Source organism: Eulemur rufifrons, chromosome 7 (assembly GCF_041146395.1).
Source record: "Eulemur rufifrons isolate Redbay chromosome 7, OSU_ERuf_1, whole genome shotgun sequence".
Taxonomy (NCBI): domain Eukaryota; kingdom Metazoa; phylum Chordata; class Mammalia; order Primates; family Lemuridae; genus Eulemur; species Eulemur rufifrons.
The window spans coordinates 283,662,328-283,685,190 of record NC_090989.1 but is presented as its reverse complement, the minus strand read 5'-3'; the positions used below and the strand labels follow the sequence as shown (position 1 = coordinate 283,685,190).

The 22,863-nt window shown below is 61.3% G+C and overlaps 1 protein-coding gene across 2 annotated transcripts in view; it reads left to right on the top strand.

The window, feature by feature from the left end:
* COL5A1 (collagen type V alpha 1 chain) overlaps positions 1-17,880 on the top strand; it is a 153,850-nt gene extending 135,970 nt beyond the window's left edge. The window contains exons 60-66 of one of the 2 annotated variants that reach the window (XM_069477046.1): positions 751-786; positions 1,132-1,185; positions 1,946-2,201; positions 3,094-3,206; positions 6,414-6,482; positions 10,505-10,738; positions 15,477-17,880. In XM_069477046.1, coding sequence (XP_069333147.1) covers positions 751-786; positions 1,132-1,185; positions 1,946-2,201; positions 3,094-3,206; positions 6,414-6,482; positions 10,505-10,738; positions 15,477-15,623 — 909 coding nt within the window. In that variant the 3' untranslated portion in view covers positions 15,624-17,880. Of the gene's footprint in view, positions 1-750; positions 787-1,131; positions 1,186-1,945; positions 2,202-3,093; positions 3,207-6,283; positions 6,353-6,413; positions 6,483-10,504; positions 10,739-15,476 lie in introns of both variants that reach the window. The other variant, XM_069477044.1, reaches the window with a different exon arrangement.
* The last annotated feature ends 4,983 nt before the right edge of the window (positions 17,881-22,863 follow it).

Genomic DNA, 22,863 nt, shown 5'->3' with positions numbered 1-22,863 from the left:
GGTTACGTACAGTCACCTAGGCAGCAGAGCGGGGACCCCAGGGTACATTTGCCCATTAACCCCACACTGGGGTTTTTAGTGACAGGAGCAAGGAAGCGGGGTTACTGGGCCCTGGTTTCTGGTTGGGGAGCTGGGGGCGGAGCCTCTGCCTTTGGGCACTTCAGGGAATGAGGACACCTGTCTGTGGTCTGTGGGCACCTGGGGGAGGTGGGGAAACAATGTCTGGCTCTCCAGGCCCTCAAATCTGCATGAGCCGGCTGGCCTGACCCAGACCTGAAAAGTTGAGGTCCCCTCTTCTGGCCCCCCAGCCTGGGGCCCCCCACATTGCCGGGAGATAGTACCCCAAGGGCATCCTAGAGGCCCGAGTCTCTACTTGCCCCCAACCAGTCTGTGCAGGCTGGGCCCTGGGGCGTGTGGTGTCCCAACGGCCGGCCCCTGCTGTGTGCAGCGGGAGAGGAGGCAGAGCGCATCTGTCCAGCCTGCTGAGACCAGGGCGTGCTCTTTTCCCCTGTCCTTCGGTGCCGCCCGAGTCCCAGCTCGGCAGGGAGGCAGGGCAGCCCTGTGCCTCTCTGTGGGGCGAGCGCCAGCCAAGCCCTGGCCTTGCCCTGCCTCCACCAGGCAAGTGTGGACGCAGACTCATCGGTAGGGGACACAGGCACGAGGGGGTGAAGTCCAGGCTGGACAGGATCGTTAGGGTGGGCCCAGAGATGCGGGGCCTGCTCTCTAACACTCTGTCCTCTGCTCCTACAGGGTCCTCCGGGTCCAAAAGGTGCTAAGGGCTCCTCGGTAAGTACTGCCCTGATCTGGGCAGCAGGGCTGAGCGTGGTCCCCTTATAGAGAACCGCCCTGGACGCCCGTCTGCGCTCAGGGCGGCCCTGCTCTTGGGCTCCTCCTCCCTTTCCAAACTGCCTGGGCACATCTCAGACCAGGCACTTGGGCCGCTTGCCCCTGCCGTAGGAAGCACCCTGTCCCCCAAATTCTGGTCTCAGGGCGTGCAGGAGTGTGGAGGGGTCTCTGCTGTCCCCATCCCTCCCCCACACGGGTTTCCGGGGACCATTCTAGAACCGAGGGTGGATTCAAAGTCATCTCGTGCCCCTGTGACCACATGCTGGTTCTCTTCTCCTTCTCCAGGGTCCAACTGGCCCAAAGGGTGAGGCAGGCCACCCCGGACCCCCCGGCCCGCCGGTACGTATTTCTTGGAGTGGAGGGGAGGGTGCTGGTGGGGGTTCGTGGGAAGCGTCTGTTTGTGGGGCTCCCTCCTGAGACTTGAAACCTGTGCCGCGTGCCTGGGGGCTCGTCCCTGGAGGGCTTGTCCCTTGGGTGCAACAGGGAAAACTGAGTCACACAGGCCTGTCCACAGGGCTCACAGGCCGACTGGCCCTGGGAATAATAGTGGGCCAGGTGAGAGAGAGAGAGATTGTGTCCACACACATGTGTACATACGTGTGTATATGGTACGTGCATGTGCGTGCCTATGGGGTGCACCAGGCCGGGCCCCCAGGTGCAGGCTGAAGCTTGTGGTAAACCAGGTGTGGCGAGTGCGCCAGGGGCGCCCCCTTTGGCCGTGCAGTCTCTGCCCGCCGGGGCCGCCTGGAGGTGGAGGGCTCTTGGGTCAGCAGCCCCCACTGGCCCCGGCGGGCTGCAGGGACAGGAGCGGGGAGAGCCCGTCGCTTTCCACAAGCTTGGTCCAGCTGAGGACAGACAGCAGACAGGGTGCGAGGCCACAGAGGCAGGAGGGGCTGGGCCTCAGGGCACCCAGGACAAGGCTCAGGGAGAGGCGCTCAGTGCAGGCAGAAACCCAGCAGAGGGGAGGGGCGTGGAATGTTCCAGAGCCAGGGCCGGGATAGACAGATGTCTGTGTAGCCCAGGTTGCCCGGGTGGCCCCTGCCACCCTGGGCCCCCTCACATCCCCTCCCACCCACCACTCCCCTGTCCTGCACCCCAGGGCCCCCCGGGCGAGGTCATCCAGCCCCTGCCGATCCAGGCGTCCAGGACGCGGCGGAACATCGACGCCAGCCAGCTGCTGGACGACGGCAACGGCGAGAGCTACGTGGACTACGCGGACGGCATGGAGGAGATCTTCGGCTCGCTCAACTCGCTGAAGCTGGAGATCGAGCAGATGAAGCGGCCGCTGGGCACGCAGCAGAACCCCGCCCGCACCTGCAAGGACCTGCAGCTCTGCCACCCCGACTTCCCCGACGGTGAGGGCCGGGGCAGCGGGCTGGCCCCGCGGGGGCCCCGGGACAGACAGACTGTGGCGAGGACAGCAGCCAGGCACCGCCTCCCGTCTTAGGGTGCAGAGCAGGGGGCTCCCCCCATTTGACCCCACGGGGGCACGGCAGGGGTGAGGCAGTGTGGTCCTAGGAGGCAGGGAAAGGAGGCCAAGGCTGTGAGGCTGGACAGCCGGGTTCTAGGCTCATCTTAGCCGTCTTCAGGCAGTAGCCTGCGGGCCCCGCCTCGTGTTCCGACCTGCCAGGTGGGAGTGAAAACTCCCCGTGGGAAGACAGTGACCTGAGGCCGCCCGCGACGTGCTTTTGGCTGGCACATAGCAAGGCCCCAGTGAGGGTGTGCGTCGGGGTCGGTGTCAGGCCTGTCCCTGGGCGAGCAGGCGTTAAACCCTGTTTACCGCCAAATCCCAAACACACCACTGTCAACAAATCCCGCACCTGCTGCACAACAAAATCGCACTGGCCGCCTTCCCTCCGGGGAGCGCGAATGCTTCTCCTACAAGATGCGAGGGAGTCTGTAATTCCAGTAGACCCTGATTCCACCTGCATGAACTGCCAGAGTTCATTCTGGAACATTCTCTGCATTTCTGTCCACCCAGAGAGTGAGCCGCCCCCCCCTCCGCCCCGCCCCTGTCCCCAGAGCATGTGCGCAACGTGCTCCACACTCCCTCTGGGTTCTTGGTGAACGAGCGTCCATGTGTCTACGGGCCCGACAGTGAAACAAGCCCCAGAAGGGTCCCGTGTTAGTGGTGCTGTGGCGCTGGCCGGCATTTTACCTGAGGAACTGGAGTGTCACAGCGGCTTCCGGAACCACCCGGAGAGCAGTTCTCGTGATTCTGCCTCCTTCCCTGTCCCGGAAATCCAGGTGAATACTGGGTAGATCCCAACCAAGGGTGCTCCAGGGACTCCTTCAAAGTCTACTGCAACTTCACGGCCGGAGGGTCGACGTGCGTCTTCCCGGACAAGAAGTCGGAGGGGGTGAGTACCTGTGTCCCCCGCTCGCCCGGCAGGCTTCGTCCCGTGACAGGGCAGGCTCAGGGCTTCACGTGTGTCTCGTGTACGCAGCTTGAAGGCTGAAAACCAGGAACCGAGCAGTTCCATAAGTGAGTGTCCTTCTAGAAGTAGGCCTGAAGTTGTTTTAGGAAGAGAATTTTTGTCAGTAAAATGGGTTTATGCAGCCTGGGTTATGGAAGGCTGAGGCTTTCCACCTGCCACCCAGTGTGGGGACTTCACCTGCTAGGTGAAAAGCCTTTCTCAGGTGACTCAGGGAGACCCTCTGAAACCCCTGTGAGGGAATTTGGGGACAAGTATAATAAAGTGACCCGAAGACATCTGGAAGCTACCCCTGCCTAAATGCTGAGTACCGGCTGATTTCCATGGGGTTGCTCCAGTCCCTACCAAGTGCTTTAAAGTCTGCCTGTAATAGTAAGGAATTAGGGGTGAGTAGCTCAGTTCTGAGTCATTGAGACTTTGTGGAATGTCACATAAATAGCCCTTCCGGGGCCTCCGCTCTGCGGCAGGAGTTTGTGTGGATGGGTGTGTGTGCACACGGATTTGTGGGTGAGGCAGGCATGTGCGCGGGCCTGTGTTGTCCTTCAAGAGAGCACCTGGGGCAGGGGCCACGTTGGCCCAGGACAGGGAGGAGGATGAGGTCCCTTCTGTAACCGGGACAATGACTAGGACTCCAGCCTTCAAGCCGGCGTGAGCCTGAGCAGACAGTTCTTCCGTGAGGTCCCCCGCGGAGGCTCACTCTTGTCACGTGACCCCAGCTGGAGGCCGCCGTCTTCTGGAGGCCACGGCCTGTTTGCCGCGCGGGTCCAGCACACACGTGTGCTGCGCTGCACAGCTGCAGCTTCCCCATGGCCTCGGGGCCCGCAGGAGCAGTTCCTGCCGGAGGGAGAGAGCTAAGTTCTCCCTGGGGGCCACCACCCCGTCACTCCCTAAATCAGCCTAAACGTGGTGAGCGCCAGCACCCCCTTGGGTCGGAGCCTGCTGGCGGCGCACGGCACACTGGCTGGGAGATTTGTGGGGCTCTCGGGCATGTGTGCCCTCCCCCACCTTGACATTGTCAACCCTCCGGAACCTGCTTTCCTAGCAGCCAGCCTCCCGCGCTGCGGAAAGAGGATTCGCGCGTCGGGACCTTCCACCTCAGTTCTCGCTTCCTTCCGTTTGGCCGGAGGCCGGGACGGAGTTCAGTTAGGAGGATGTTGCTTCTCGGCCCTCTTTCACGGTCTGTCCTCTGCAAATGGCCTCGCTGCTGGAGAACTCGCGGGACAGATTCCCCGATGCGCGGTGGCTTCCTGGGCAGCCGGGGCTGGTGTTTTGTCAGCAGCGTGAGGCCCCTGGGTGACCCACAGCTCCGTGCTCTTTTCGCCAGGTGTCCGCGGCTGGGCCGTGGCCGCTCGGCCCAGAGCAAACAGAGACCCTCCCCGGGTGGCCCTGGGCTGCAGGCCTCAAATGCAGGTTCACAGCAGAAGGCGGGGGTGAAGCTCACACTTGCCCCATCGCTGGACCGTCCCAGGAGGAAGTTACCCGCATGTCCCCGAGCTTGGTGTCAGCAACAGCAGACTTGGAAGCAAGGGAGAGGGCGGGAGAGCTCGGAGTGGGGCGAGAGGCAGGCTGGACACCCCTTTTCCTCCAGTGGGTCCCCTTTTCTGGCTCTCCTGGCACAAGGCCCCTCGGAGGAGAAAGCTGGGGAGTCAGTATGGATCGGACTTCTGCTTCCTCACCACGAGTGACTGGGGCCTGGGCCCTGTGGGACCTGCGTCAGCCCAGGCTGGGGACAGGCTGCCCCCTGGGCTCTTTCTCTCCACACCTGCCCCAAGTAAACCCACGGGCGGCTGCGGCCGCCTTGTTCCTGCTCGTGCAGCCCAGCAGCCGTCCCTCCTAGAGGAGGGACCAGCTGCCCAGCCAGCCGTCCCACAGTGTCACCACGGCCCGCTCGGCTGGCCTGTGCCCTGTGTCTGCAGCTCAGCAGACCCCACCTGGGACCCTCCCGGAGGGGGCAGGGGCTGTCCCTGGTGACGGAGTGTGTGGGCTTCGTGCTGCGACTCCAGGAAGGCCCTGGAGGAGCCGGCCTTGGTCTCTTGTCAACAGGAGACCAGCAGGGGCTTGGAGGAGGGTCCCCAGTCCCCAGTCCCTAGAGAAGACCCCCACCACACACACACCACACGCATACACACCATAGCACAAACCACACCACGCACATACCACACACATACACACCACACACATACCACACACATACACACCACACCACACACACACCACACACCACACACACGTCACACCACACACACTGCACACATACGAACACAATACGGATGGGCATACTGCACACACATCACACACACACACCCCATACCACAAACTGCAATATACACACCACAAACCACACCACACACACATAAACACAGTACAAGTGCACGTACCACACACACCACACACATACATACACCATGCCACACACCACACCACACACCACACCACAAACCACACCACACAGACACCACACCACACATACCACACACCATACCACACACCAGACCACAAACCACACCACACACACACCACACACATACATACACCATGCCACACACCACACCACACGCACAATCGGCGCGGCCCCCGGGCCGTAGGGACAGCAGAGGATGCCCACACACCCCTCGCCCATCAGGAAACGTTGGCCTCCGTTGCCGTCAGCACTAAGGATCCGTCGTTCACTCACTCACCCAACAAGCACTCCCAGCAGTCGCCGAGCGCCGAGCGCGGTGCTCGAGGCCTGCTAAGTGCAGGGTGCGACCTGCCCGCGGAGCACCCTGGCAGGCGCCTGGCAGCCGTTATCACCCTGGGCTGTTATCCTCATCTTCATCGTCGCAGTCTGTCCCCGAGGGCCCCGGCTCCCCGGGCGAGCCAGCCCCCAGCGAGTGCTGCCGCAGCGCCTCCTGATGTGACGGAGGGCGCGAGGGCCGGGGAGCGGGGGTGTCTGGACGCGGGAGAAGTAACCCTTTCATTTTCTGTTTCTCTCCCTCTTCGCCTCCCCACCGGACGTTTAGGCCAGAATCACTTCTTGGCCCAAAGAGAACCCGGGTTCCTGGTTCAGTGAATTCAAGCGCGGGAAACTGGTAAGGTGCCTCTCGCGGCCGCGCGGTGTGGCTGTAAACCCGCCCGTCTCGTATCTTGCAGAGTAAAATGGCCCGCTGGCCCAAAGAGCAGCCCGCCACCTGGTATAGTCAGTACAAGCGCGGCTCCCTGGTAAGTGGCCACCCTGGCCCGGCCACCGGGCGCTGTGTGCTTGCGACACGGCCTGCTCACGGCGGCTCAGGCTGGCTCATGGTGGCTCAGGCTGGCTCACGGCTCTGCATGGGACTAACGGCCACCGTGCGACACACCTGCTCTTGCCCTTTGGCCAAACCGCTCCACGCCATGTGACTGCGAGATTCAGCTGGGTGTGGAGTCCCCGCCTCCCACCCTCCCCATCCCGAGGGGACTTCATTGCAGCCTGGAGTAGGCGGTTGGTTTTCAGTGTAGACTTAGGGCGCCCAGAGCTGGGTGTGAGCCCCACGCCAGGCCGGCCCACCGCCTCCGACCGCACGGCCCCCGCTTCTTGGGAACCGAGGTCAGAGACTCCAGGGGCGGGGGCTCCCGCTCAGTCCAAGAGCAGGTCAGAGGAAATGGATCCTTGACCTCCCAACTATGCCGAGTTCTTGCCGGGACCCACGCCGTCCCTCCCCTCTTCCTGCAGCCCAGGGACCCCTGACGGCCCACCCGGCCGTGCGGCTCTCAGCTGCACCCTGCACAACTGTGTTGCTTGTGTTCTAACTCCTGGGGGCCGCACTTACATGACCCGTCCCTGAAAGGACGACAGCTTGGCATTCCTTGAAAGACCCACACTGGCTGCTTTTGTGGCCGGCGTAGACACCAAAGCCAGCTTGGACCCACGTGTGGGCCCAGCACTGCCTCCGCACCAGGCAGCATTTCCCTGCAGGTCGCAGGTTGGGTTTGGGCCCTCCTCTGGAATAAAGCCAAGTTCTGTGCTGGTCTCCAGCCAGTTAGGGGATCAAGCTTCCAGAATGCAGGCGGGTTCCAGGTGCCATCAGAGCCCAGATTTCCCTTCAGTCCCTTCCTGGGATGTGGCGACCCCACGCCCAGGGGGCCCTGGACGGACGTCCTTTCTCACCCAGCAGCCAGCCTGGGTTATGTGGCTTCCGGCCTGACCATCAGCCCCTGTCATTGCTGTACCCCAACAGCCCCCACCCCTCTGGGAGGGCACAGAGGCCACGTCCCCCCGTCCCCAGGGATTCAGAGAGCAGTGGCTTCTGGCCACTTTTGCTCTGTCCACGCCTCTGAAAGACCGCTGTCCCTTTCCCTGGACACTTCCTGGCTAGTCTTTAGTATCTCGTGCCCTTGTTGACGCTCAAGCCATTCCCGCTGCTGCCCGGACGCTGGCGGTCTGTGCACACTCGCCCGCGTGTGCGGGGGCTCCCTCTGCGTGCTGCGGCCCAGGCACCTGTCCTCCCCCCCTCCCGCCGTGTTGCCTCTTCCCCCTCGTTTGTCCTCCTAGTGAGCGGCCGGCACAGGAAGGACCTGAATGGACAGCACTCGGGGAGGAGGCCAGTGGCCAGGGCCACTCGGCCTGGGTGGACAGAGGGTGGGGACGTGGGCGTAAAGGAGCAGGCAGGGAAGGGGCCGTGGGGGGCGAAGCAGCCGAGGAGCCGGCAGGGTCCGTCCTGCGTTCCTGCTGGGTTACCGCCTGCTCCCCTCCCATGCCGGCGCTTGGCCTCCAGGGCCCCTCTCCCCACCCTCCAAAATGGGAAAAATGGAAAATGTCCACTATCCTCGTTCAGAGGAATTAGTTATAAAATACCCGCCGTGGCTGCCAGCCCACGTGGCCCCCTCCAACTGTGGCCTGTGTCACACATTGATGGGGGCAGGGTGTGCAGACTCCTGCTTGCCTCTGGGGTCTTCCCGCACCCTCACCTCTCGCTCTAGGAGCTTCCTCCGTGGACAGGAGACCGGCGGGGGTCTCCCCTCAAAGGTCTCGGGCTCTCCTGCGGGGCCGCCCGGCCCCTGCCACGCTGAGACCACGCTGCGGCGACCCCTCCCCGCAGGAGGCCGCGTCTGGCCCTGGGGGTCTGGGCTCCACGCAGGCGGGTGGGCGCCGGGGTTCAGGTCCTTCCTGGCGGTGCTGCCGCGCCCCCGCCGCATGCCTGCTTCCCCGAGTCAGTCACTTCCGCCCAGACGAGCTCCGGAGGCGCGGACCGCGGTTGGTATCTCACTTTCCTCCTCAAGTGCCACCTGAGTTGTCCTTGCCCCGTCCGCGTGTGTGGAGTTTGCCGGTGGCTTGGGGACCCGGTGTGTCCCGCAGCCCTGGCGGGAAGGGCGGCCTCCCTCTTTCCTTCCGGTTCTCTCTAGCTGGAGCTCTTCAAAAAGCGGGTTATGAAGTGTGTCGCCCCTGCCCCCCACACCCCCGGCCCACGCACTCCCGGCAATGTTGATTTAAATTCCTCACGTGTTCCACGTGGGTCTCTTGGGGAGGGCTGGGGCCAGGGTCTGAAGCAGAATAGTGTTGGGGCGGCAGCTGCCCAGGGGTGGGGACAGCTGGTCTCAGACGCTGGTGTTTGTCTTCCCCAGTCCCCGGCGCTGCAGACAGGGTGGGCCCAGCCCTGCTCAGCCAGGCCTTCCCTAAGAGGGGCCTTCGGGGGCCTGCGGGGCGGGGAGAGAGGCACAGGCCTTGTTTTGGGGGCTAGGAAGCATCCTCGTCCCCGGCACCGTTGAGTGTTTCAGAAACCTCGAGTTTGCAAAAGAGATGCTGAAATTGAGACACATCTCTTGGGACTCCGTGCACCAGCCCCTGGGCTGGCTGAGCCGGACAGCCCAGCTTTGGGTACCCAGCTGGTGACGCCCGAGAAGCCACTTAAGACGTAGCCTGTTATCTTTCCCTGGCGCCTCCCCTGGACTTGCCGTGGGGCCGGGGCTCTCAGTGGCAGTCCTGTCACCAGAGTCCTGGGCTGCCCCTTCCGCACAGCAAGGCTGCTGGCGGAGCCCCGGCCGTAGGAAGGCCTGCTCGCTGGAAGGCCATCCCTGGAAGGGGAAGAGTGGCCTTTGTTTAGCGCTGCACCAAAGCCATCCTTTAACCCCTGAGCCCCCAGCCACCACCATGGCCCTGCCTCCCTCGAGCTGGCCCCGCTGCCTGGCAGCCACGCGCCTCGCCCAGCTGTCCTGAGAGCCCTCTGGCTCCAGCTTCTCCTGGGCTCCCTGACCGGGGCGTCGCCCATTCTGGGCGCTCAGCAGATGGTCTTCCTTTTATTCACGTGATCTCAGGAGCACCTTCCTTCGCTGGCCGTGGGGCACGATAGGGACATACGTACCTGGCTCCTCTTCTCACGGAGCTCACGGTCCAGCCACGGGGTCACACAGGGTACTGGGGCCCTGACACAGGGACCAGCACTCGTGTGGAGGATGCAGGGGGGCTGGGGATACAGACTGGGGGTCCACAGCAGCGTAGAGGCTGAGGGCGAGGAGGAAGACTAGGAGCTGTGTCTGGGCTGTGCCCAAAGGACAGCAGTGGTGGCAGCTCCTGCCAGGGCGGGGGTGGACAGCGTTCCAGGCAGGCAGGAGCCGTGCAGAGGGAGGCCAGAGGGAGGGCACAGGACTGCCAGGGGAGCAGGGAGAAGTGTGGTCCAGCTGGAGCGGGCCCCAGAGACCTCCATCCTCATCCCGCTCTCCGGCCCTGCACCCCCCACAGCCACTGGGGGAGGCAAGTCTGGCCTGGTCCAGCAGTGGCTGCAGCGTGCTCGTGTTGCAGGGATGAGAGGGCCCATCTTAATGCAGGACGTGTTTTTGAGAATGGGTCTCTGTTCATGCAACACATGCAAACCAGGCAGGGCCAGAGCACCACCTGGGAAGGAGGTGCTGGGTGCAGGACGGGAGAGGGCTGCCATGCAGCAAGTGCAGGAGGATCTAACCCAGATGGGCTTCCTGGAGGAGGTAGCATGTGAACTGAGCCCTGCAGGATAAGCAGGGGGCCACCAGGCCAAGAGGAGTGGCTGCGTCATTTAAGTCCTTGAAGGAGTGAGGCGTGTTTCACTTTGCTCCTGGGAGCCCCCAAGAGAGCTGGAGGGTGCTGGCCCCAGGGGTCTGGGGGTGTAGCGTGTTTCCAGGCAGTGCCCTCCAGGAGACAGGGCACAGGTCACGTGCCCTGGTGTGCACTAGGGCTTTGCTGCCATGTGTGTGCCTGCCCCCCTGACCCCCGACCCTTCCTCTCCCCCGACCAGCTCTCCTACGTGGACGCCGAGGGCAACCCCGTGGGTGTGGTGCAGATGACCTTCCTGCGGCTGCTGAGCGCCTCTGCCCACCAGAACGTCACCTACAACTGCTACCAGTCGGTGGCCTGGCAGGACGCAGCCACGGGCAGCTACGACAAGGCCATCCGCTTCCTGGGCTCCAATGACGAGGAGATGTCCTACGACAACAGCCCCTACATCCGCGCCCTGGTGGACGGTTGCGCTGTGAGTGTCCCGGGCCCCCACCCCGGGTGACACCGTGTGCCTGTGGCTCCGTGGGGCTCACTCCTCACTCAGCACCCGCCATAGGGCGCCTTCACCCAGGCTCAGCCTCCCTCCCCGCACCGCCGCCCTCTGGGATTCGTCTGAGCCGGTGCTTCGGGGCTGGCTGTGGACGTGCAGAACTCTTCCCCGTGTAGGGTCGGGGGAGCCCGTTCCGGGGGGAGGGAGCCCCAGAACACCAGGGCACCTTACCTCGGGCATGCGCGCCTGTTCTGACACGTGCCCCAGGCTGCTTCCCGAGTCCGCCTCTGCCTTCCCCAAATGAGGACAGCAGCAGCACCTGCCTCACAGAGCTTTTCGGGGAGTAAATCAAGTCCTGCCTAAAAAGAGCTCAGAGTTGTGTCCAGCCCACCACAAACCCCAGATGTACCCCAGCTCCTGTGACTAGTTTTAGACAGCATGGGTCCCCAAGTGCAAAGCAGTAAGCATGGAGGTGAAGAGAAATCAGGAACCTATAGAAGAGAGGCAGGACCTGAGCAGATAGAGCCCTGCATTAGGCTTTGAGCTTCCTGGCTTCCTTGGCAAAAAGGTAAACATGCTGGTTGGCCCAGTATGTGTCATCTGATGAAAGGAACAGAGCAGATTTCCAGGAGAGGAGAACATTCCCTGGCAGGCAGTGGAAAGACACATCCTTTAAGGACCTTGAAGTTAGAGGGCAGGCCGGCCCCTGGCTCCCTACCCTGGCTCAGACGGGCTCCTGCTGCTCTGAAGAGCTTTCTGGAAGATTCAACTTCTTCCATCCCAGTTTCTCTGGAAACTCCCATCCCTACTCATTCCAACTGCAAAACTGGGAGGCCCCAGAAGTTTCTAGCAATGCTGTGGGGCCCAGAACCTGACCTCCTGGCCTTGCCTGCCTCCTGGGGCTGGGCCAGGCTCACGTCTTCCTGACTTCACGAGCAAAAGCCCCCTCCTCTGGCCCGGCAGCTGCTGGTGCTGTGGGGCTGCTGTCAGCATCAGGGGTGGCGTGGCCACCAGTTTACAGGGCGCACAGCATCGCCAGCCTCCCTGTGCCAAACGCCACTGGGAACTCCTCCCCACTCTGAGTAAGAACCACTGATCCGGATCCTCACTTTAGTTTACAGGTGCAAAACCTGAGCCCCAGAGAGGTGCAGTGACTTGCCCCAGGTCCCTCGGGTATGGCAGAGCTGAGTCTCCCGGTTCCCACTTTAGCGTTCTTCCCACCATAGCCCCTTCCTGGCATAGCTGCCCCTTGAATGCCTCCACTGACAGGGATCTCACTACCTCCTGAGACAGCCCAGGCTTGCAAAGTCTCAGTATTAGGAAGCTCTTCTGAGAGTTGAGATAAAGTTGGCTTGTCCTTAACACCCACCTGTCATTTCCTAGTTCTGGTCCCTTAAGTCACGCAGCGGAAACCTGGTTCTAGAGCAGTCTCCCAGCCTCAGCAGTTCTGACATTCAAGGCCGGATGATTCCTCCATGTGGGGGCTGTCCTGAGCGTTGGAGCATGTTTGGCAGCACCCTGGCCTCTCCCACTAGATGCCAGTAGCAGCCCCCTACCCCATTATGACAACCAAAAATGTCTCCAGACATTGCCTCGTGTCTCTTGGGGCAAACCCTGCCCCGTGGAGAACCGCAGCTCTGCACAAAGAACAGTCGAGATTTGAAGGGATCTCAAAGGGCCTCACCTGCCGCGAGGGCCTGGAGGACCTGGCTCCTGCGTCTCCCCCACGGACCCCAAAGCGGCCAGCAGGGGTGCTGGCCCTGCAGCGGGCCAGAGGGAGATGCCGGTGGAAGGAAGGGCGCTGGGGTGGGTGCGGGGCATCCGTGGGGAACGGCACGCGGGGAAGCCGGCCTGGACCCCTGGGTGCTCAGCCCACCCCAGACCCCTGGAAAGTTCAGCCGTAAGTGGAAAGTCACACCCTCGCACTTAATCACGGGGCTCCCGCAGGAGGCCCTACTCCCGGACGTGGGCTGGCGGCCGGAAGGCCCGCCTTGGCCCCCGGAGGTCTGCTTGGTTCATATTTTAATAACGGCCGAGAAATTGGAATTGCGCCGCGGGCGCCATCAGCCGGGGCGCCTGATTGACGGGGCTGCCGAGCGGGCCCTGCAGAGAGGCACAAATCACCCGGCAAGAGGGCCAAGGAGCCGCGGCACATAAATCCTGTTGTTTGCGCGGCTTTGTGGGCCCTCGGGGGCCGTTGCCACCCGTAATGGCTATTTATGCCTCTGGAATAACGGGGTAACAGCGCACTCGGCCGCCTGCTCTAAATACGCCCCTTCTAAGCGCTCTGGTAATTGGAGCAGAGGGCCCCGTAAATCCAGGTGAAATCACCCGCCAGCTCGGCAAGTGCTGCTGTCCCCGGTGGGAGAGGCTGATGCTGCCGAGGAGGCCCGTGCTCGCCGGCTTCCCGCCGCATCACTGAGGTCGCACAGCGCCCCGTGACTGCACCGGCCCGGTGGAGGCCAGGCCTGGCCATCTCATTTGGTTCCCCGGGTCGGACTGGGCCAGGGAGCAGAGGCCGGAGGACGTGGGGCTCGGACAGGCAGAGGGGGTCTCCGCCACCTCCCTGCGGGCTGGAGGCAGGGCAAGGAGGTCAGCGGCCTCCCAAGGCTTCACACCTGGAGGACGTGGTGGCCACGCGTCTTGGCCAATGTGTCCAGCCCCTGCTGCCCACCTCCTTCCGAGCAGCTGCAGGCTGCACCTGGCCCTGGCCCTCCTCCCACGACCTCCAGGCAGGCTCAAGGCCACAGGGCAGGGCTGTCCTGAGACCCGAGTTGTTTGGATCCGTCAGCGTTTGTGCAGGCGCATTCCTGAGCCACCCTGTGGTGACTTCCTTTGGGACAGCATCTCCCAAAGGCTGGCTGGGCGCCACGTGTGTCAGAATTGTCTGAGACGCCTATTGAGCAAAACGCAGGTCCTGGCCCCGCCCAAGACCCCCTGACTCCACACGTCTGGTGCGGGGTCGGAGCTGTGCAGCGCTAACAAGCTCCCCGGAGAACCCGTGTTCTCGCTGCTGTTCTAATCCCGGCTTTAAAACCATTCCAGCCTGAGCGGCCGCGGCGAGGAGAAAGGCTCTCGCCAAGGCAGGGGTGAGGGGAGGACAAGGCCTGGGGGGAGGGTGAAATGCGAAGGTGACATCCCTGTGCCCGCTGAGGAAACTGAGTCATGAGAGTGTACTGATTATCTGTTGCTTGTAACACGTTAGCCCTCAACGTTTATCAGCTTAAAACAACAGACACCTGTTATCTCACTCGGTCTGAGAGTTAGAAGTGCGGGGGTGTCTTGCTCAGGGTCTGGTGCGTCTGGGCTGCCTAACAAGTCGCCAGAGACCGATGGCTTGTAAACAGCAGGCGTTTATTTGTGACAGTCTGGAGGCTGGAAGTCTGAGGCCGGGTGCCAGCAGGGTCAGGTTCTGGTGAGGGCCCCCCGGCTTACAGCTGCAGAGAGGGGGCCTCTTTTACAAGATGCCAGGGCTCCCCCCTCAACCTAATCGCCTCCCAGACACCCCACCTCCTAACACCATCACGGAGGGTGGGGGGACGCAAACACGAGGCCCTGCCTTCCTCCTTGGTCAGGAAGGTGAACCACCTCAGGGGCAGGACTGAGGTTGGGGTCTCTGGCCTCGGGGTCTGTGCCAGCACCCTCTGCTGGGTGCGTCCTGGAGACACTGCTCTCTGGACGGAGTCCTCGCTGGCTCCTGCTTGCTCTTCCCTTCGGTGGCTTTTTCAGGGATTGGGCAGCGGAGGGAGACTCTTCCTGGGCCCAGATCCAGTTGAGATTGCAAGTCTTGTCTCAGTCCGAGGTAGCGAAAGCCACTTGTCCAAGACAGGTTGGCAGGCAGAATCCTATGTGGTTCACGGGAAAGACCCGGACATAAGGGAAGTTGGTGGATGACAGGGCCAGTTCAGCCTCATTCGTAAGTGTCCTGAAGGCTCAGTTGAGTCTGGGTGGCTTTTGGCACCAGATACTCCTGTGCCTTTGCTCCCTGTGTTCTGGGAGACGTGGCCTGCGAGGGCATCGTCCTCTCCCGGGCTCACCTCCTGCCCGACAGGGTTGTCAGGTCTGAGAAAGGGGTGGGAGCTGAGTCGTCCTTCAGGCCTCACATTCGGGGCACTGTCCCTGTCACTCTGTGCCTCAGTTTACCCAGTACTCCTCTGGACCAGATGGTGAGGTCCCCTCCCCTTCCCGCACTTGTGAACAGGAAAATCTTCTCACTTCTGAGTGACCCAGCCTGCTGAGTGCCTAGGGCAGGGCCAGCCTCATGGGTGTGACAAGGGCCATCGCTTGGCCCAACGCTCTGCTGGTGCCATCTTGGAATCCTTCACTTTTGAGCACGAGCCCCCATTGTGATTTTGCAGTGGGCCCCGCCTGTCCGTAGCCCGTCCCGGGTCCTGGCGGTGCTGCCTGGAAGCAGAACCTGCCACAGCAGGCCGGGGCGGTGGGGTTGGTTGGGCCTCGACCTGCCTTGTGCCTCCCAGCTGTACAGGAAGTCTCGGGGGAGGCCCAGCACCTCCCTGACGCCCACGGGGGATGCATGGGACGGTCATGGGGTCAGCACGTGCCCTGGGCAGCAGGGTCCCTCCAGCATGTACCCTAAGGAACAGGGTGAATCGCTGCCTGCGCGGGGGTCGGGGCACGGAGCCAGGCGAGGTGGTGGGTGATGGGCTACCCCGGGGGCCGCACTGTGCTTAACCTCCGCCTCCTGTGTCCCCTCCCCTAGACCAAGAAAGGCTATCAGAAGACGGTTCTGGAGATCGACACCCCCAAAGTGGAGCAAGTGCCCATCGTGGACATCATGTTCAATGACTTCGGTGAAGCGTCACAGAAATTTGGATTTGAGGTGGGGCCGGCTTGCTTCATGGGCTAGGAGCCGCCGAGCCCGGGTCTTCCCAGCGCAACCTCGTGACCTCAGCACGTCGTTCGTGAGTGTCCCGTGCACACTCCGATCCTGGACAGTGAAGGTTTCTCGCTCCCCTCCCACCCGACTTCATCCGCGCCCGGGCCCCGCGGCGCTGGACCCCACGCCCAGAGGGAGGACAGAGGGAAGAGCCGCGTCCCACCCCGGAGCCGAATCACATGACCTAGCTGCACCACAGCCTGGGGCCGTGCCCACCCGGTCTACACCACATGCCACAGGGGGGCGGGCCACACCTCCCGCCCCGCTCCTATGTCCTGTTCACGAATAATTTGCAGGGGTGGGGTGGGGCTGCCGTGTTGGGATGTCACTTTTTTTGTTTTTAAATCCAACTTGAAGATGTGTATTTCCCTGACCTTCAAAAGTGTTCTGAGGCAAGCCTCGTAAAGGTCACCCACCGTCACCAAAGCCTCCGTTTTTAACAACCCTCAACACAATCCATTTCGAGGCCAAATGTCATTCTGCATGTGCCTTTCCGATGGATTAAAGGTGCTTATGTTTTTGTGAGTTTTAAGTAAATATTTGTATTGTATTGTTATAAATGTTAAGTGTGCCTGGCTTTCCATCATGCACGGAACCAGCCTCGGTCCCACAGGAAGGAGCGCGGGGGAGGGAGGGTTGTGGGCACGGCCAGTTCCGGTGAGAAGTGGGGAGTCCCGCCCCGCCCCTCCCCGCCGGGAGCGTGCGGTCATCGGGGGGTGCCGGCGGCCAGGCCTCGCGCCGCAGCGGGAGAGCGGGCACCAGCACCCCTTTCAGACCACGGTTCGATTAGCGCTGGAGTTTTCTTGTTACGGGGAGGAAAAAAGAATTTGATACTGTTGCCTTTTCTTCCTGCACTTAGACGAAAACCCAGACTTCAGTTGATTTCAACTGCTTCCCCCTTCCATTTTCCTTCCTGCGCAGCCTGACGGGAGAGTGTCCAGGGCAGGGAAACCACATTGTCTGTAGATGATAATTAAACGAAACTGGTGCTGATTTTTTACACTTCTCTCTTGTGGTGCTATCTGTTTTAAGATCTCCTTGAAGGCAACACTGGGGCACCTGGCCGGCCTCATTCTCCCTGCTCCCTTCATCCCGGTTGCTGCCTCCCCTGGCTGCGTTTTTGCCGAGGACTCTGTGGCAATGCAGGTCACCCTCCTGCCCACTGGGCACGGGCGCTGCGATGGCGGCCAGTCTGCGCCGAGGCCCGTTACGAGTGCTGGGTTGTGCCTACTTGATCTGGAAACACACACAAAATAAAAAGACTCTTCCTGCGTTGTGCATGGTGTAACCAGAGCAGACTGTATTCGGTTGCCGAATGTTTGTGGTGCTAATTTCTGTGTCTGTTCCAAGAACTGAATGGAAGCCATTCGGTTGTCCCCCGCGCTGTCTCAGCCGGGCCGCCTTCGACGCGGCCTCGGCAGACGGAGAAATGTGCAATTAACTCTGTGAGTCTCTCCAGGGCCGCCAGCCGCTCCTCGTTCCCGCCTAAGCAATTCGACTTCCATCCGCAAACGTCCTGGCCGCGGGTTTCCGCCGCTCTGGAGCCCGGGCTGGGAAGGTGCCCTCTGGGGACCTTCTCGCGCCGTCCGTCGAGGCCAGGGGGCCGCCGTGCGCGGGCAGGAGGACCCGCGGGGGCAGCCAGGAAAGGTGAGCCCTGCACTGTGAAAAGTGGCCCCGCGCCACGCCCTTTCCTTCCACCGTGGGCCCCGCGGAGCTGCCGCGGCTCTGGGGCTGCCCACCCCCCGCCTCCTCGGCAGCGGCTCCCGCTTAGGAAACCCCAGCGGAGCAGCCCGGGACTGACAACACGTCCCCAACACAGATTTCCCGAATTTCCCTGGAAAAACAAGCCTTGCTCTTGCCAAAGAAAAGTCTGGCTTGGAGAGTCTCTGGAGCCCAGGATGCCAGCGTCTGTAGTGACTGTCACCTTCCTCTCTTCAAAAGAAAAGCCATATCGAGGATTGTCATGTGATGCCCTGTGGAATTTGTCTAGGTCATGTGATTCTGTTTTGATTTCTCACCCCACCGGATTTGTTCTTTTATTTTGTCATTTTCTTCCTCTGTCGGTCCCTTCATGGTCACTGTAATTCGTATGGAAGCTCAAAATGTGTCCCGTTCCCCCCAGACCACTCTAGCTACCGTATATTGCAATAAAGTTACTTCTTATATTTGCAGAAATTCTTTTGGCGTAATTTTATTTTTTCCTCCCAATAAATATAATTGGACGATGTTGGTGAGAAGAAAAAAACGGTAAGCAGAAAACTTAACGGTGAAGATTCTAGGACATCAGGCCCTTTTAAAATATAATGTCAAATGACACATTGTACATTTCCTAAAAATCCAAGAGATGTGTCATAAGTTTTAACTGTAATGCCCAGGAAAGGGTGTTTCAGAATATTTTAAACCTGTGTAACGAAGGAATAATTGTAAGAGTTTTTCAATAAATCGAGTTTCCTGTTTCCACCGTGAACAGATGTGATTGGCGTCTTCTTCAGTGTGACCAGGCCCTTCCCTCGCATCAAACCCATGTTGACCACACGCGGTCCCAGGACGCCAGGAGCTCTCAAAATACTGGCGGTGGGCACAGAAAGAGGGAGGAAGGGGCTGCCCCGGCCACCCTCGGGTGAAGCTCTTGCTCAGGAGTGGCAGAGGCTGGCGTGGACAGCTGTCTCCCTGGGGCGCCAGCCGGAGAGGCCTGCCAGGCATGGGCGTCCAGGCCACGGTGTGCGCCTCGCTCTCCATCCTGGGCAGCTGTGCCAGGGGCAGACTCCCTGGCCCCTGCGGCTGGGGAGAGGGTGCAGGGGGCTCGTCCCAGCCAGTGACCTTAAGCACACATGACACACACATGTGACTTCCAGCCTGAAGGAGCAGTCCACTCCTGTGTGTCGCCTGCCGCGTTCCACGGAGCGGCTGCACCACAAGCGAGTTCCCTAGTGAGCTCCAGGCTGGGCTGCCTGGACTTCTAATGCGAGCGGGAGACGCCGCTGTCGTAAGCCCCTGCTGCAGGGGACTGACTGTTTGTTTCTGCAGCCTCACCTAGACCAGGGCTCCGCGGGCGGGGAGCGGGGGCATCGCCTTGTTAGAAGTGCGGGTTCCTGAGCCTCCCCCCAGACTGGCTGAGTCAGACGCTTTGGGAGCGGGCCTGGGACTCTGCGTTTTAACAGGCCTCCAGGTGACCGATGCACATCCAAGCTTAAGAGCCACCGACTGGGGTGATCCTGAATCACGTAAGAATTGCCGCGGGAGGGGGCTGTGTCTACAACCACAGCAGGAGGGAAACCTGCAGCGTGGCCTAGGTCGGGGCAGGGGGACATGGGACCTGCTGGCCGAGGACAGAGTGCAGTTGGACAGAGGACGGCTGAGCCCTGCGGCGGGGGCAGAACATTCCCTAAAACTGCTGTTGGGTAACTGACAGCTTGCAGAACTAATAGCTTGGAGCCTTAGGGGAAGAGGCCGGGGACTACAGTGACGGGAACGCGGGTGGCTCTTGACCACACTTGGCAAGGCCTTAGCAACAGAGATAAGCTCTGGAAAGAACCACAGGAAACAGAGTCCACACATCCACCATTTGCAGGGTTGGAGGAAACAACTGTTTCTCAACATCAACGTTTTAAAGACCAAGCTGGGCCGGGCGCGGTGGCTCACGCCTGTAATCCTAGCACTCTGGGAGGCCAAGGTGGGCGGATGGTTTGAGCTCAAGAGTTTGAGACCAGCCTGAGCAAGAGCGAGACCCCATCTCTACTAAAAATAGAAAGAAATTATATGGACAGCTAAAAATATATATATAAAAAATTAGCCGGGCATGGTGGTGCATGCCTGTAGTCCCAACTACTCGGGAGGCTGAGACAGGAGGATCCCTTGAGCTCAGGAGTTTGAGGTTGCTGTGAGCTAGGCTGACGCCATGGCACTCACTCTAGCCTGGGCAACAAAGTGAGACTCTGTCTCAAAAAAAAAAAAAATAAAATAAAATAAAGACCAAGCTGAGAAATGCTTTGAGGAACAAATGCCAATTAAAACTCATCGTGAATCTGAGCTGCACGTTCAGTTCGTGTCTTACAGTCTCGGAACGGCTGGAGGTGGCACCCGGTAGAGCTGTCAGAGCTGGAGACAGCGGCTCAGGAGATGGACACTGACGGTCGTCAAAGCCTGATGGGCCTGAGGTCCCTGCAGCAGAGTCCAGTGGCGCCACGGCACGGCTGTCCTCACGGGGAGCCCCTGGAATCGCACAGCCGGGAGCTGGTGGCATTCCCGACAGGTGTCCTGCAGAGAGGGCCTCCAGCCGGGTCTGGGGGAGGCAGTGACTGAGACCTACAGTGACCCTCAGAACCGTCAGGAGCAGCACGTGGCCAGAAAACTGCTCAGCCCCAGAGGGCTGCACCCCTCACGGAGTGCCCCTCGGGTGTGGCTGGGGGGTCCCCCCACCAGGGAGTGGAGGGACGGGGGCCCATGGGGACAGGGAGCAGCCTCCCACACGCAGAGTAACACTTTAATGCCACCACCCAGGTAGAGGCCCCCGACCCAGAGGCCCCCTCTTCCCAGGCCATGCTCTAAGACAGGCTGAGGCTGGGCAAGGGGAGAGCCGGTCCTTCTGCTAGAGTGCCCTGGGGACAAAGTGACTCTCGTCCCCTGGGTTATAATGTAACTCTCCCCGCCTGAGGAAAGTACTGTGAATTCGACCTCCTAGTGGGCTGGCCAGGGGCAGAGGGGAGGGGAGTGACTGAGGCCGCAGGCCCCTGAGTGAGACCCCCGGGGGTGAGGCCCTCGGAGAGCCTCACGGAGCCCCCAGGTCTCTGGGCCTCTTGCCCCGTCCCTAAACGTGGCTGAGAGAAGCAGCTGCCGTAGGCTGGGCTGGGGACTCAGCCCTGTGCCTGGTGCCCGGTGGGTGCTCACCCGTGGGTGTCCTCGGGAGAGTGAGCAGAGCCCACTGCCCGGTCCCCAGCAACTCATGGGAAGGGCTCACAGGCACCCCGGCGCGTCCGCACCCGGCTGGGCCTTCTGGAGACAGGACACAGGGTCCTCAACCTGAGAAGAAAGGACAGCGCCTCCCCCTGCCCCTGGAAATGACAGTGCCAGGGCCCAGGATGGGACTCTGCGTGGACCCCAACAGGCGTGGCTGATAGATGCCCTTTTGTTTTCAGCCTTCCCAGAGGGCCGAGTCGGCCCTTGGATGAGGAAGCCATCTGTCCCCGCAAGAGAGAGCAGGCCACTGTTCACCGTTGGAGCTGGAATGACTCAGGCTCCCGTATTGGAAAAGACGTCCCTCAGCCCCTTTGTCTTAGCGCTGGTGTCCCGTGTCCTGGGGACGTCCTCGGGATGGCCGAGAGGAGGGAAGGCGGGAGGGGGTGTGTGCACTAGCATGGCAGGGGCGGGGGCTCTGCCAGGGGGCCTCGTTCCCGCAGAGCTGGGCTCTGGGCTCCAAGCGTGGGGCAAAGGAACCTGTGTGTCCAGCAGGGCCCGTGGCCTCTGACTGCTGAGGCTGGTCCCAGCTGCCTCGCTTTGGACCACAGGTGAGACACCTAATAGGGCGAGGAGACACCGGCCTCTCAGCCAGCCTGCCGGGCTGAGGACAGCTGGGATCCGTGATCTCTCAGTCCTGGGGAGGCTGCGGCTAAGCAGTGGCTGCGGCCAGGAGAGCTGGCCGAGTCCTGGCGGGGAGCCCCATGACTTCTCGGGGTGGGGATGGGGCGCTTCCCCGGGAAGGGGCCCTGGAGGGAGCGTGGCCCCATCTGCCTTCCCTGCCCCCTCCCCCTCCTGCCCCCGCAGTTCTCCCGCCACACATTCCTTCCTTCATTCATTCAGTGGCAACTCACGGAGCGTGTGCACACGCCAGGCCGGGCAGGGGGAATCTGCCTGACGAAGCCGACGCTCCGGGGGTCAAGGGGTGACCAACACCCGCAAGGCGAGGGCGTGGTACGGGGGCCCAGAGGGACAGCAACCGAGGAGAGGGGAGAAAAACTGAGAGTGTGTGTGTGTGTGTGTGTGTGTGTGTGTGCATGCACGTGGCGTGCTGTGTGGTACATGTGTGGCGCAGTGGCTGAAATGCTCTCAGGTGACCGGGGCCCGTGTAGGTTCCCCCTGCCTGGAGACCGGCAGGACGGGTGGGGAGGCGCTCTGCAGCCATTGGCAGGAAGGGCATTGCAGGTCGAGGAAGAGCGGGGCAAAGGCTCAGAGGCAGGGCCGTGCTGGCAGGTCGAGGAGGGAAGGAGGCTGCTGTGGCCAGAGCAGAGTGGATGAGGAGACAGCCGCAGAGTGGGGGTGCGGGGGGCCTGGGCTTGGCGGCCACAGGGTGGCTCCCAGCTCTCACTGTGGGAGGTGAGACCCCAGAGGGTGTTGGAGCTGTGATGTGGCCCACCTGTATCTTGTCGGGCTCACCCTGGGGCCTGTGTGGAGCAGAGTCGAGGGGACCGGCGATAACTCAGGCGAGGGCTGATGGCGGCACGGACCACAGAGAGAACGGGTCAGGTTCTGGGAATTTCAAAGACGGAGTTGACAGGATTTGCTGAGAAGAGAAAGTAGAAGGTGAGAGGAGGGGATCTGGGGGGGGGACACTTAGGCCATGGCCAAGGTCTCCCTAACAGCACTGCAGGAGCACACACCCATGCACACACACACATATGCACACACACATGCACACACATGTACAAACACACATGCACATGTGCACACATGAACACACGCACTCGTGCACATATGAACACACACCTGCACACACGCACATGCACACATATGCATGCATGAACACACACACGCCCCCCACACACATGCACACACACATGCACACGTGCACAAGAGGCCGCATGGGGCTGGGGGTCTGACCTGCGGTATTTAAGTCCTGCACCCCACCCCCCGGCCCTGTGAGTGGCTGTGCTTGGGACCTGCTTCTCTTCGGTCACACAGAGACACCACCTGCGCAGACCTCCGCAGGCTGAGGTCACCCCTCAGAGCAGAGTGGGTTGAACCAACAGCTGCAATGAGTCCAAATGCTAAAAATTAACAAATAGGGATCCAAAACATCACACTGAATAAAGTTACAGGCATGTTTACTTAATGTTTCATATATTTTACATACATACATAAAATGCGTATTTTACATACATATAAAATAAAACTAACGTATTATGTAGGTGTCATAGTCAGATTTAAATATTTCTAATGACGAACCCATCTGGAGCAGGGACGGGAGCCATTCTTGCTGATCCCACCGTCCCATGAA